General features: G+C 38.8%; 1 protein-coding gene and 1 pseudogene across 1 annotated transcript; one reads left to right on the plus strand and one right to left on the minus strand.

Moving 5' to 3' along the window:
- Positions 1–339: 339 nt before the first annotated feature.
- LOC105354135 lies at positions 340–4451 on the minus strand (annotated as a pseudogene).
- A 19-nt stretch (positions 4452–4470) lies between these two features.
- LOC101173459 (SPRY domain-containing protein 3) lies at positions 4471–14677 on the plus strand. Its single transcript, XM_004069126.4, has 11 exons — positions 4471–4618; positions 6368–6514; positions 6669–6744; positions 7108–7232; positions 7806–7938; positions 8039–8227; positions 9223–9372; positions 12878–12935; positions 13056–13175; positions 13257–13381; positions 13466–14677. The coding sequence occupies exons 2-11, from the start codon at positions 6387–6389 to the stop codon at positions 13598–13600; spliced, it is 1239 nt and encodes a 412-aa protein (XP_004069174.1). The 5' UTR covers positions 4471–4618; positions 6368–6386; the 3' UTR covers positions 13601–14677.
- Positions 14678–15254: the final 577 nt, after the last annotated feature.

A 15254-nucleotide genomic window follows, 5' to 3' on the forward strand; every position in this document is an offset into this window, starting at 1 on the left:
ACTATTGAGTTATTTCTATGAGAAATATATTTTGCTGTCATTATCCAGTCCTTATCAGATCAAGTGCAGATAACTGATCAAGTGAAACAATGGGCTGCTTATTGATTATCCACAGAAAACATTTTTTCATTATTTCAGTAAACAATATTCACATGTCACGTAAGACTCACTGATTATTATCAGAATACATCGTCACATCAATCCAATTGTTATCTTTTCACATTGCTGACTAAGTTCTCTCACTGCTTGACTGGTTCCTGAAAGGTATCTAGTTCATTAGATTAATAAAATTGGTTTTAACAAAAGTCACATCTTAAAAAAGTTTCCTTGACCTCTAGATTAAAGGAACTACCTTTATTACAAATTCTAAGCAGTCTTAACACAGTGAGTCTATACATATTTATTTTGAATAAAAAACATATTTTATCATAAAGTAGAAGCAAACATAAACACATTAATGTCAGTCTTGAAACATCAAGTCTTCAAATAGGATACCACAGATTATTTATTTACAAAATCCTACACTGACTTTAACAAAAGAGACAAACAATATGAGAATATTTGCAATTACAAACAAATTTGAGGAAGCATTGATAGGATTGCCTGTCGATAACATATGCAGTATTAAAAGAACATCATTTTTGAGAAAGAATTAGGAAATTGAGGATGAACAAAATATGCTTTTGGCCTTAATAAAAGTGCAAATAAGCTGTAAAATAGGTGCAGCTAAATGGTTCAAAAGATTTGCATGTTGATACACATATATGAAAGTATAAGTATAAGAGGTCTCCATATGAGACTATTTAGAAAGAGTGAAACCAAAAGAGGTTGACTGGTCAGTAGAGGATGCAAAGTCTCAAAGTTGTGTCTGATTGAAGGAGGAGCAGCTTCAAGCTAAGAGGGAATGACTGTGGCGCTGTATTGTGATGGTTTCCTCCCTGCTTGAACTTCCTTCACCTTAATTCTGGTTTGGTTGACAAGTTTCTGTTTCCTTTGCACTTAGCAAAGCTCTAGCTCCTAGCGGCTCTGGTTGCTGCTGATGTCTGCAGAAATGGGCGTCCCATTCTCGTCCACACACCAACACTTTCCCCGCCATTTACCTCTAGACGACCAACACTGCAGAAAAACAACAAATCCAGAACAAACAAAGAATTCAACCTTCGGCTCTACCAGTCTTGAAATGCATCTTTGCCAACCCACCGGTCTTCTGAAAAAAACCACGCTTGGCACAGTTTGGCACGTAGATGTCATGATGGGACTGGAATAAATGAGCATGGAGTCCCCTCATGAGAGACGTGAGGAGTTTCCGGCATGGAGCCTGCAGAAGAGACAAACGTGAACATGTTCACTGACATCCTGTCAATGTTAAGATCAAATGAAGAACACATGTTTTACCTCGTTCTGCTCCAGGGAAAAGGTCTACAATCGGAGTTTAACAAAGAAACCGTGAACAGGTTACAGAAGAAATATTTGTATTAATGCATTACATCAGCTTTTTAGCATTTAAGGCTCTTTTGGGGTGAGAAACTACAGGAAAAATGTGATTGTAAAGCAAAGGGTATCAACAACTTTTAGATTTCCATTTAAAATTTTCATTTGGTTCAAAAAAGATCATCGATCAAGGAGAAACATGATTAAATTAAAAACCCACTCCAGTGATATTTTGATCTATTTTTAAAGCGTCCCCTGTGGTCTTTTAATTGTGATTATGGCATTTATAGCCATATTATAAAAAACCTGTGTCGTTTTCTAGGACACAGTTTCTGCAGAGTGACAGTAATTCATCAGAAATTTGCCTGTGGGTTGTGTGGGACTGTTGGTTCAGAATAAGCCCACCCCACTTCCCATCAATAATTTGTTTACACTCTGTCCCGTTAGCTTGCAGCCCCTCACACACTCAGCCTAACATTACAGGTGGATCAAAAATGGTGAGCAATATTGGAGATATCCAGATGTACAGACTTGAGCCAGATTCCGGCTCAGATGATGTCAATGAAGACGTATATAGATCTATTTGTCTGAAAGTGGATGCATCAGAATGGAGCTTGTGCTCCGCCGATCACAGCTACAAGTCTTTTCAAACTGCATTTTTTTCATCTGCTTCTGATTCACAACGATTTGAATAAAGAAACATATGCTGCTTAAATCTTTTTTTTCTTCATATATGTCCTCCATCATCAGAAAAAACACATGAAAACATGTTAAAAACACCAAAAACACAATTGTCATTGGTGTGGGTCTTTAAAGAAAGTAAAATGCTGTTACACATAATGATTAAATCTACATCAAAAACTGCACTCAAACCTTAGCCTACTTATAATTTCTCTTCCACACTCAGGCTTTTTTTTCCTGTGCTGGGTGGGCTCAGCACTGCTCACGTTGCTGCAGGCCCCTCTTTCCTCCAGCAGGGCATGCAGGGGCCTCGTCTCATCCTCTGAAGGCTGACAACGCAAACTATGAGCACAGCTTCGAGTGTACACTCCACGCGGATCTCCAAGAGCCAGAGCGGGGACACTAGACTCTGCTTGTGGCTGGGGCTTCCTTGTGTTGCTGGGGGGGAACATCCTTTCTGCAGCGGTGTGGTCAAAGGGCTTGAGAGAGCCGTCTCCAGAAGGAGCTTCACCAAGATGAGCAAAAACATCTTGTACAAAAAGCGTCTTGCCTCACAACTTTTTCTTAAAAATTATTCCACAGACTGAGTCTCTCCCTTCATGGTATGATTTCCTCCAGCCTGGATGAAGACGGAGCCGACGGCGGTGGCAGCAGCTTTTAAAGAGCATAAAGTGGCGTGGAAAGGTATGTGAGGGTGTATGATGAATTTTGGCCCTTCCTCCCATTTCCACACAGCCGAGCACACCCCCAGTTGACATAGCAGACAAACTGGCACATAAATGGTTAGCCGTCTATCAGCAGGTGCTGATTGAATCTACAGAAACACTAATGCAATTTCACCATCAAAAACATCAGCGTAAGAGAAAAATGTCAGAAATGGATTCTGTGGTAAAATACACTTGATTTTATTTTTAAGAACAAATGGGTCTGGGATCTTATGGGTCAGTTTTCTTTATATATGGCCTCCATCATGAGTAAAATGCTACAAGAATATGTTAAAAACATGGCTTTCATAGGAGTGGGTTTTTCAGAGAACAAAAATATGATGCTGCAACTGCTGAGTCCTAAAGTTAAATGAAAGCCTCCTGCCACTTGATTTTCACACACAAAATATCTAAGCAGTTATTTTTTTCCAACCTGATGTTTAGTTTTACTTTTTCATTTTTTAAATTCGTATTATTACAAACTAAGTTCAGGCTTATGCAGTGTACGATGAGCTTTGGAATTTAGATTTTAGAGGATATTTATGAACAATGCTGGTTCTCGGCAAAGTTATGCATAATTAGTGGCTCAAACTGAAAAAAAATTATATTTTTATAATTAACTTTAAGAGTTTTTATATTACAAAAAGAGAGAAAGGCTGTTTATTGTCTGGAAGAGATTGCTCCACGTCATGAACTGAGATTGCATCGTTAACAAAGATAAAATCAAGATCAAATATGTTTATAAAAAATAAACAATTACCATTTTTTATGTCAGTTTATAGGGTACAATATAATACATTAGGGGTTTTCAGTTCCATTAACTTTTAATTTAAATCTTATTTTACTCTTCACCTTTTTTAAACCTCCATGTTTGAGGTGTTTTTTTATATAAACGTTTCCTATATTAATACCATCTATAAAATAGATTCCAAATTAAGGCTGGGTTTAACCTGAATCAATTTTAAATTTCTCTCTATGCAATATTGATCATTACATCCATGAATACATTTTCTTTAACACAATTTGCTGCAATTCTTAAAGGCAAATTTCAATTCTTACTGTTTTCAAAGTATCAATCAATTGGTTTACTATTAAAGTACCAGTTTTGATCGGCTTTTACCCCAAGTTATGTGAAATCAGTTTTCATTGAAACTACATTTGTAATTCAGAAAAGATCAACTATATTAGTAAACATGGACATCTACATGAACATGAACTTGAGGATTTTGGCTGAAATGCCAGGACCCAATAAAAAAACTGAAATGAGAGTCAAATTGAAATTCCTGACATTTAAAAGAGACGAAAAAAACGAAAATAAACTATTTCCCAATAGGTTTTCAATGTATACGTCAAGGGTTAACAGAAAATGACTGACTATCTGAATGAACACCTTCGAATGCAAGATGACTAAGACTTTAAAGCCCATAGGGCAAAAGCTCCACCCTGTAAATTCCACACTGAGTCACGCATTAAACTAAACGAAACTCCGGCACGCGCGCACAGAGGGGGAAACAAATGAAATTTCTAAAAGTCAACCGCGAAGGGCAATCAAAGCTCTCAGAGAATTTGGTCTGTTTTAAGAAGAAATAAACACCATAAAGTTATTAAAAACACGATCTGCAACAAAAACATTCAAAGTACCTCACGTGGGGGGAAAAGGGAGTACGTAGGTTCAACGACTCAAATCTGATTGGTCGAGAAGGCGCAACTTCCGGTAGCACAGGTTGGACATAAAGTGACAGACTTTCGACTCCTAAAATTTGAAGAAAACCGAAGAACGGCGCGTCACAAGTTACTAAAAGGTAACATGTTAAATTTAAAAGAAGTACGTTTACCGGTTTGTATGTATATCTCGAGATATATTAACGTTTGCTTGAGATAAACACCCAAACAGTGCGATGATCTTAGAACGCTCTAACTGCTAGCCGGTCAATGGAGTCCCGGTTGTAGTTTGTTATTTGGGGCATTTGAGGGAAACTCGTAAATTTATTATTTTATTATTTATACATAAATTACACTTTATTAGTGCACCCAAATGGTAAATATTATTTGTTAATCCCTCATACTTAGTCTTTTCCGTGAACGAACTCGTAAATGAAAAGAAAGTCACATTATTTCGCCTCTAAAAGCCTTATTAGTATAAACATGGAAAACAACCGTTTCATTTTAATGTAAAGCCAGAGAAACATAAGGAAGCATAGAAATCAATCGGTAGGGGGCAAATGTTTGTTTTTTGTTAGATCTATTGATTTCATAAACGTTTTTCTAATGGTGTTAATTGAAAATATCATTAGGGAGTTTATTTGACATTTCAGTTTGACTGAATGAATTATTAGCTATGTGTTTATTATATGTAAGAATTTCATTTTCTATGTGTAAAACACCTGATTGTTGCGGTTTCTGATTTACTCTTTATGCATGTGGAATAAAATAAGAATAGCACCTCATTTTTTCTAAAGGAGGTATCTGTCTGTCCAAAGACTTAAAAACCTAGGTTTCTTTTTTCCAGAGCATGTTGGACTCAACACATTTTTTCATGAAGTGTCAGCACAGAAACACAGAAACTATTGAGTTGAGATTCACAACGTCATGATTCCACAAGATTTAAAATGTAATGAAATATGGATTATTTGTCCTTCAAAGTACTTTTCTGGAAAAACCCTGCTTTGTTTGATTATAGAAACAGTTTTTACATAACATGAAATCTAAACTGAGCTATCTGGACAACCAAACAAAAAATGTGAAGACATAGGAGCAGTGGATCGCAGTTAATCATGGTCTACCCCCCCGATGGGGTTTAATGGAGGGTTTAAGATGTTCTTAGTGTTCCTGCTTTCAAACAAAACTGCAGTATTTTAAATGTTGCTTTAAAAATGTTAAATATTTAAATCTGCAGCTGCTGGAACTGTGGATGTTTAAAAATTTGCTGTAATGCAGTCATGTGATTTTAGCTATATTTATTTTTATTTATTCTGGTTTGAACTATTTTAGTGATTATATATCCTTTTTTTTAAAGACTTATACATCTCTTATTTAGCTGCAAATTAATTAGTATATATAAACTTTTTTTTTAATAGCCCAATCATATTTCTTTTGTCACAAATCTGATCAGAGTAAATTATTGGCTCTATTGATTTAGGGAAGGGCTGACTAACCAAAGAACCCTTTTGTTGTACCAATGACTATGGTAAAAAAAAAAAAAGAACTATCTATCTACATGCATTCCTGGTAGATTTCTAAAATGCAAGTGAATGATATTTTCATACACGTGAAAGAAGATGGAAAATTTTCAAAATCTGATTAGTGGATACAATTCTTGAGACAACAATCCTTTAAACATGTGGACCTGAAAATGTTTCCCCTCAAGTTTTCACCTGCAGTCTGGTTTAGTGCTTCCTGAACAAAAGCACCTTTCAACCTGTGGTGGGAAGGGGTAGGATGGCAGTCACTCCAAGTCCTTGTGTGCTTTTTAAAAAACAGTTTTTTAAATGAATGAGTCTCACATTTCTTGTGAAGTCAGTATTTGTCACCTCCTTTTCCCTGTTTTGTAGACTGTAATGATTGTCAGACATGGACGACATCAACCGTCACTATCGCTTCCTGAACTGGAGGAGAAGAATGCGAGAAATTCGTGAAGTACGAGCCGCGCGTTACCGAGAGCGGCTGAAGAGGATGTCAAGAGACGGAGACGTACTCAGGTGAAGAACACTGACGCGTCAACATTTTAGACAAACGTAACGCTAGCAGATTGATTTGCACTTTGTCTTTTTGACAGCATCCACATCCCAGTGTTCTGGCTTCACCCTAACAGGTTTTTGGGTTTTCACTGTGACCTTTCGGGTTTCCGTGCAGGTATCATGGGAATTCCGATGAAGTTGGCTGTTTTGTAGCAGCCAGGCCTTTGTCAAAACGGAACCGCTACTTTGAAGTAAGAGCTGATGAGGTCTTTCCTTCAAAAATGATTAGAGAACTTCTCTCATCCTTCATCATCACATTACATGTTATTTCTAAAGTATGAAATTATATTTAGATGCAAGTATGTTTTAGGTTTCATTTGCTCTTGCAGGTATTTAAACTGTATATAGGGCTGTAATGTTGGTTCATTGTCATTAAATGTTTAAAATCCTAAAAAAAAAAATCAGATTATAACCAACTTTAAATCCAAACGTATTCATTTGTAGATTTTATGTTTATTGTCTTCACTTATATGATGTTGATTGTATCACTTTGATCTTTTTTCTCCTTTTTCGTTAAGCAGCAGAGATTGATTGCTTTTTTTTTTTTTTCTCAGGTGACCATCATGGATACAGGAGTGAGGGGGATGATCGCCGTTGGTTTGGTGCCTCCGCTCTACAAACTGGACCATCAGCCAGGCTGGCTTCCTAATTCTGTGGCTTTTCATGCAGATGATGGAAAGTATGTGATGCCTTTACATTCTACATGTTTATCGGAAGAATGCAGTTCTTTCACTGCAGGCTTAGGCGAAGGTTGGTTTTAGTCAGGCCAATTAAAAGCATTTTTTTCTGAGTGTCAGCAGCTTTGTTTCTGGAGCTCTTTCTTTTCTGCCTCTGAAGCCCCTTTATTTTTTTATTTTAGTGTTTTGTGAGCATCATGATGCATAAGGAGTAACAGTTTAGCAGTTCTGAGAATTCCTCTTTGTGATCTTTTCTGTGTGTTACCTTTTCCGCATTTTAAAGCCACGATCTCATTGAAACTCTGTAACGCTTTCCCGCTCTGGGACATCACTCCAGTAAAAACCAACTAGTTTCAGTTTGTTGCAGTTTTCTTTTTTTTTTTTTTTAGTTTTGGTTGTGAGGTGATAGAAAACAAAGTTGGTGTCGTTTTCAGACCCAAACCTTTAGACCTTAGAGGTTTTGTCACTTTGTGTACATCTTTCTAAGATATTTTTTAGCATTTTGTGGCGTTTTTATGCTAATCCTCCTCATCACATGGGATGACTTTGAATCCTTTTCGCTTGTTTCTCTGCAGGCTGTATAACGGCAACACAGTAGGGCAGCAGTTTGGAGCAAAGTGCAGCACGGGTGACCGCATCGGTTGTGGAATATCCCTGGACTGTGATGAAGGACAGTTAACAGTGTTTTTCACAAAGAATGGTGCTGAGGTAAGAACCACATCGTCACCGATTTACCAGATTTGGGAGGTTTTAAGCCAAACCAAAGAATGAACTACCAAACAAATCCTGTCTTTCAACGTGTGTCCAGGTCGGCAGTGTCGACATCCCAGCATCCCCTGATGCTCTCTACCCTGCTGTAGGCATGCACTCATTAGGGGAAGAAGTGCTTTTGGACCTGAACGCAGAGTGGGGAACAGATCAAGATGATGGACAAATGATAGTTGATAGCCATGAAGAGGACTGGGCCCGTCTCCATGACATCAAAGCGACTGGAATGGTAAGCAGTTTTTGGACTCACTAAACGGATTTGAGCAGACTGGAAAGACGGCCTCTGGCCATTTTTATCGACTTTAATAGAGCAGAACAGGTGGGGTTGAGGTAGAAAAGAGGTGAATCTAGAAGACGGTTTCAACATGTTTTTCTAGGTTGCTCTGAATGAAGGCAGCAGTTTAAACTGAAAACCGTTTCTGCAGCCAGAACATACCCAAACTGTGATGAAGAAAATAAGTCACAGAAGGATGAAGACAACAGATCAGAATGGGGCCCTGGACGAATACTTTTCTTTGTTGGTTTAGCTTTCTTAAAAGTTTACGATTTTTATTTCAGTTGAAATTTTGTGTTTTTTGTTATTGGACGTCTTTATGTTTGTATCGCATGTACAGAAAAAGGCAAAGACAGTAGAAACACAACAGGAAGAGAGGTTTACCAGGAACAGATTTTATACCTTTTTACTAACTTCATCTTGTTTATATCTGTGGTTTTCAAATGATACGACTGTCACTCCCAGTACTAGATGGATTTTTCCAAATGTATCTGTATCTTTTACATCAAAAACCTTCTTTATGCCTTCTATGCTATCATCTTTGGGCATGTTCTCTGTTTTTTCTGTTGGGCTGCAGCTCGGTTCCTGCTGTGGATAAATTCAGCTTCTAACAAATCAAGCTGGCATTTCAAAACAAACGCACGAGTCTAAACAGTTGTTCTGTTCAAAGAAGCTGTTTCCATGAAAAAGGAAGTGTCCCTTCTCATTTATCAGCTGTGTTTCAGCTTTTACTGAGCTGGTGGTTAACAGAAGAGAAGCAGTGAGGTAACAAAACGGTAAAATAAGACGGTTGTCCACCTGAAATGATGTCGGCCATCAACATCTTCATCAAAAAAGATGGTGTTCCTGTTTCATAGGGTTAAGAAAATGTCCAGGTTGTCTTCTTTATAATAAATCTCTGCATTGTCCCCAAACAAATGAATCTTATTTGAGGTTTTCTGTCTCCGCAGCTGCTAGAGTACGTAGGAAAAGGGAAGAGCATTGTGGACGTGGGTTTGGCTCAGGCCCGCCGACCTCTCAACACCCGCTGCCACTATTACGAGCTGGAGATCGCAGATGCTGGGGAGAAGTGTTACATCGCCCTGGGGCTGGCTCGCAGGGTGAGACGCTCCTGATTAGTCAACAGGATAATGACCACGTGTCACACATACAGCTGTCATTTACTGCACACGCTCAGATGTTGCAGTCTGGGGAGGAACGCTTCCCTTTCCCGCCTCCAGCGCCTCATCATCTGTCTCGCTCACACGCACCACTGCTCTCCCCCTTTCCAGACTGAGTGATGAATGAGAGCAGGAAGGAAAGCTAACCACTGAAGAAAAACTGTCTCGTTTTTCTCTCATGTTTTCAATTGCAGGTATTCCATTGATCCAACATGGAAGCTAAAGGTTTAACCCTCACTAGTCTCTGAACTCACATCGACTGCTCACAATGTTTCATCCCTGCATCATGCCAAATTTAACGCGAATGATTCAAAATGTTTGGAGCTCTGAAGGTTTTTTGGTTTAAAACAAACATAAGAGTAATGACACAAGTTGTTTTAAACCTTGGAATAAATCTAAGGAACTTTGATTATAGTTCAGTGGAGCTTCGCCACTTTTTCTTTTTAGACTGTTTTCACATTCTTGCTTTGTTTGTAGATTTACCGTATGCTCTTCTATTTAGTCTCTACATATTTAATCTTTTGTTAGAAAACATTAAAGTGTTTGATTTCAGTTTTTGTGACTTAAGCTGTAAAAGAAATATCTCTATAATCAAAGGCCTCTGACTTCTATGGGTTAAAGCTTTGGAATAAGCTAAGATGACATCAATAGATCCATCTTTCGTCTTTTACCATCATCCCCCCCCCCTGTCTTATCGTTCTGTTTCTAGGACTTTTTCCATTAAAGAATAAATAATGACTATTTTAAACTATATGTTTAGAGTCCCCACTCTGACCATCTTTTGATCTATTTTCAAAGTATTTCCAGTAGTGTTTTAATTACGACTCTGCTGTTTTTAGCTCAAATAAAAAAAACTTGTCGTCTTTTAGGACACAGTTTCTGCAGAGCAGCAGGAGTTCTTTAGAAAATTCACCGTTGGTGGGGAGTAAGCCTTCCCTCACGTCCAACCATTCATTTGTTTACACTCTCCCGCTGGCTTACAACCCTTCAAAACCCCAAGCAAACATTACTGGGGTAACAAAATCGTCGGGCGAAAATCAAGCCGTACAGTTTAGACCCAGATGCCAGCTCAAGCGAGGGAAATGAAGGCGTACATGGATCTAGCCTTCGGCAAGTAGCAGATGCATCAGAGTGGAGCGGAGCTTGTGGCCCTCCAGCGTAATATCTTTGGAAAAATATAAGCTTTTTCCAACACCTTTTTTTTTTTCATCTGCTCCTGATTCACACTGATTTAAATGAAGAAACTGAAGAAATACTTTTGTGCTTAATTTTATTTATATACAGTACAGACCAAAAGTTTGGACACACCTTCCCATTCATTTGAATGAGAAGGTGTGTCCAAACTTTTGGTCTGAACTGTATGTCTTCTATCATGAGCAAAATGCCACAATAACCCGTTAGAAATGCCATAACATTTTTTTAAATAGAGTTAAAAAAAACTCTTAGTTTGTCTCAGTTATGTGTTGATTAGTGACGATTCATCTGATCTGCATTGATGAAAACGACTCTACCTTTGACCACAGGAAACTCTGAGGAACATGTAGAAAACTCTAATTGCTTTGGGTGTAGTTATGGTGTCATTTGGACGTCGGACAGGAAGTGGGGTGTGGGTCTGTTGTCCGCCGTTACCAAGCGTCATGTTTCAGAGTCTGGGATCTTTCTCCCAACCGGGGATATGATGGATCACTGCTGCAGACCCTCCTGACTGGAGGCTTCTCCTCACTCCTCCTTATTAGTGGGCATGTCGAGGCCTCAGGAGAAAAGCTGCCTTTTGATTTGGCTGATTGTTTTCCTGGAAGTGTTTTGTCCTGGATGTGTCTGCGGTTCGATGGAGCGTCATGAATCCATCATTCCTGAGGTTTTCATTTATGCTCAGTCATCGCCTGCATCCGTCTGCTGATGGGAAGCAGTATTTTGGCTATAAAATCCAAACAATGGCTTTTCTCATTGTTTAGTGCTGGCTTTATATTAAATTAAGAAGTTTATCGAGTGCTTTTTTTTTTTCTTTCTTGAAAGAACTCTGTGACCTAGATTTCTGCACACCAAACGTTTTTTTTTTACGATTCCCTGGCATTTGCTGCTCCTCTGCAGCCTGATGGTTGTCTGAGAAGCGGCAAAGCTTTCACCATCTGGTGCTGCTTCAGGTGCCAGTTGTAGCGAGATTCATGGTTCCTCGTGGCCACGCAGCAGATTTGCCCACAGATTCCTATGCAACCCAAGTCATGTCAGTCTCGCTTTCACATTGTAACGAGGCTTCGTCCTGGGACTGATCCAGAGCCTCAGAACGCCACTGAAATGTGCACAGAAGGTGTAACACTCAACCACACCTACAACTGGGAAACAGTGAACAGCATCACTTTTGGCTGAATATTCTCACCGGGGTCACCTGAGGTACCACGAACTAGAGAAACTGCTTTTCTTTACAGAGAATTATTGTGCTGGACAATTTTTGAGGCACAGTTGATCAGGTTTATCAACTCCAAGGTCATATGGACCCAACGAGTGACTCTGAAAGCTGCTGCTGCCCCGTGGTGGACTTGCAGCTTGGGGGCCCCAGGTGAACAGTAACACGGAGCCCCTGCAGGGGTTGCATTCGTTATTTTATAAGAAACCCTTGCCTACAGGGTAAAATGTCCACCAAAGAACTTCTTTACTTGTCCTTTTTTAGACCGCTTCAATGTCAAGAATCCAAATGTTTTGATAAGCATTTAAAAAGTGAAATCACATTTATATGTTAAAGAAATAAATTTTATATACATTTTTACTTGGAACAAAAAATATAATTTATTGAACACACTCATTTCCAGTTGGATTAAAATGAAGATCTTCTGTCTTTAAGTTCTCAAGTTTTACAAAAGAAACAAAAATACTTGAATGACGGAACAAAACAAGAGTGCTGTCAATAAAAAAAAAAAAATCTTCTCAAAATGACTTTTTTCTTTCCTTCCCTTTGCCTTTTCTCTCCTCTTGTGTCCCTTTTCTCATCATTTTCTATATGTTCTTGTTGAGTTCCTTTAAGAGTGTTGTTCTTTTTCCTCTTTTGCCGTTCTGCACTTTTGGAAGCGTGGCAACAAATTTCTTGTTTTTTTCCTTCACTTTGCCTCGTTTTACCGCCAATCTGGTCGCGTCTTACCGCTTTTTAAAACCATATTCTCTTGGAAAAGTCTCTCTCTTGGCTAATATGCAGCCAACTTTATCCACAGGTTAATTCTCGTTTTACAAGAACAACCTGAGAACCACTTTAGCAGGTCAACTCTACCAAAATAACATTTCCCTTTAAAGTTAGACCACATTTGGTCAATCTAAGTCATGATCTCATGATCATACTGCCAACCAGCTTTGGAAGACGACAACAAAAATCCAGACTCTCTTGATTGATTCATTTTCTTTTCATCCAACTTGTAGGAGTCGCAGGTCTGTTTGGAATAATGATGTCTTTTTTCAGGATTATCCAAAAAACAGACATCCAGGTTGGAGCAGAGGCTCTATAGCTTACCACGCGGGTGAGTTCTGCTTCGTCAGACTAACAATCTTTTGTCATCTTTTATTACTGAAGTACAGGCATCTAGACATGCTTTCTGTTTTGTTTTTTTTACCTTAAATGGTAACCATGCGTCCTGCAGACGATGGGAAGTTGTTTCATGGCAGCGGGGTCGGGGACGCGTTTGGACCACGCTGCTTTGAAGGGGACATTATGGGCTGTGGGATCATGTTCCCGCGGGACTTTAACCTTGATGCTGGAGGTGAGCGTCCTTGCCATTGGTTCCATTTCACGTTTCTGTTTCTAAGCGCACTCTCTGGCGTCTAATCGGATGTTCTCTTAGATGAGGGAGACGACTGGGACCTCGATCTGGTGTCGCCACCTGCTGAAGTTCAAAATGACTTGTACGCAAACAATGAAGATGAGGGCGAGGGTGAGGGAGAAGATTTAGAGGGGAGGAAGGCCACGGTAAGATCTGGTTCCATTGCAAAATAAAGTTGTAGAGTTTTAAACTTGAGATGATTTTTTTTTTCTACTCTTCTGTTGGGACAGGTGTTTTTCACAAGAAACGGGAAGGTGGTGGGAAGGAGGGAAGTGGTTTTACCTGTCAGAGGTTTCTATCCCACTATCGGAATGATGAGCACCGGGGAGAAGGTTCGAGTGGACCTGCGCCCCCTCAGTGGCTGAAGGGGGAAGTGATGGGAAGATCCAAACGGTTCATGATACCTCCACATCAGCTCGAAAACATTTCCCTGACTTTGAGGTGGAGGATGCCTCCTGAGAAACCTAAACCAAAACTCGCCAATCCTCCGTTTGTGCCTAAGGAAGGAATACTTTATTATGACCCGATTTTATATTGTAAACATTTTTATGGACAAATGACTATTTTTGACAATGTAATGACAGTGTGAGGTTTAATTCAATGCCAAAAAGGGGTTTCACAAGAAAAATGAATGTAAACGTCTGGGCGAACTCATCGACTCTGTTTTGTTTGAGCAGCGATGTGAATCCGGAAGTGACGCTCCCACCGCTGCCGCCAGCCAGGCTGCTTTCTGAGATCATCCCCACGGTGTGTTACTGACACTCAGTGGTGGCTGACCCTCAGACTTCCAAAGAAGCAGAGACACTCTGAATGGGCAGAGCTTCAATCAGGGAAATGAGCTGCTCTGACGCTGGCTTTCAGTAAGCCTGGGTTCTTCCTCTTTTTGGAGAAACTCCTCAAAGCTTTATGTGTTTGTTCTGTGGAAACGGTCTCGGCCAAATATGTGCAATAACTTGTTAGTAAAACTGCCTTCTAGTGGCTTCTTACATCACAATCACCTTTTATACTCGGTTTACCTTGAAAACGGTTGGAATAAAAAAAGGTAGTTGAGTATTTTTGTGGACCTGTAACCAACTGGTGAGATAAAACGGAAGCCTTTTCTTTTCTTTTAAATGCCATTTGGGTTTGGTTTTACCGTCAGAGCCTGGAGGCCTTTGACCTTTGAGACAAAAACCAGCAGAACTGCAAATAAACAAAATAAAAACAAACCTGCAGCTTCTTTCTCTGTTGAAACACAGACCAGCCCTGCTTTGGGTTTTCAGATGGGTTTCAAATCTCTCATAAGAAATGGTAAAAATGATTACTTTAAAATGTAATGCACTGCAAACAGCAGTCCATTTGCCTTTTTATTCTTGATATCGCTTTACATTTTTTTCCTTTATAAAGAATTTGTGTCCAAATTAAAGCTTTGTTTTTGTGTTACAACTTGTTTTCTTTTTTTTACACCAAAAATAAGTAAATTGCTTTACTTTTATTTAATGAAGGAAACAAAAATAAATGTGTTTCCTTCCTGTTAAAGATCAATTTTTCTTAATTCCAGTTCCAATTCCAATCAAGAGCTAAATGCTGCAGAAGCAACCATCCTATTATTTTGTTTCAGAAACACACACACACATATATATATATATATATATATATATGTTAAAGATCTTATTGCTGTAATTGAAGCCATATTGTAAACCAACTTGCTGCTTTCAGGTTAATTTAAAAACTCAGGCAGAATTGCTTTGTGTTTATGTAATAGTTTCTGTTGTACTGATTTGAACTATTGTGCATCACAAAAAGGCTTTTTGTCAACTTCTGCTCTGTTTTGTCTCAATTTGTCTCTGTTTTTATCAAATAAAACTTTCCCCAAAAGCTAAATAATACTTTTTGGAGTTACAAGTGTTTGGCATCTTGTCAGTTATTTGAATAAAATATCTCAACTATCACAGATATAGGAGCACAGCTTTGCCAACTGTAAGTCTCTCTGTGAATTTTATACATGTTAGCAATTCTAAAAATATTGAATTGTTTGAT

This window comes from Oryzias latipes, chromosome 5 (genome assembly GCF_002234675.1).
Source record: "Oryzias latipes chromosome 5, ASM223467v1".
In the NCBI taxonomy this organism is placed as follows: Eukaryota; Metazoa; Chordata; class Actinopteri; order Beloniformes; family Adrianichthyidae; genus Oryzias; species Oryzias latipes.

Coding starts and splice junctions, on each gene's coding strand:
- LOC101173459 (XM_004069126.4), top strand. CDS start 6,387: ATGGACGACATCAACCGTCACTATCGCTTCCTGAACTGGAGGAGAAGA. Junction 9,373..12,877: donor CCCTGGGGCTGGCTCGCAGG/GTGAGACGCTCC, acceptor GTCTTTTTTCAG/GATTATCCAAAAAACAGACA. Junction 12,936..13,055: donor CTCTATAGCTTACCACGCGG/GTGAGTTCTGCT, acceptor TGCGTCCTGCAG/ACGATGGGAAGTTGTTTCAT.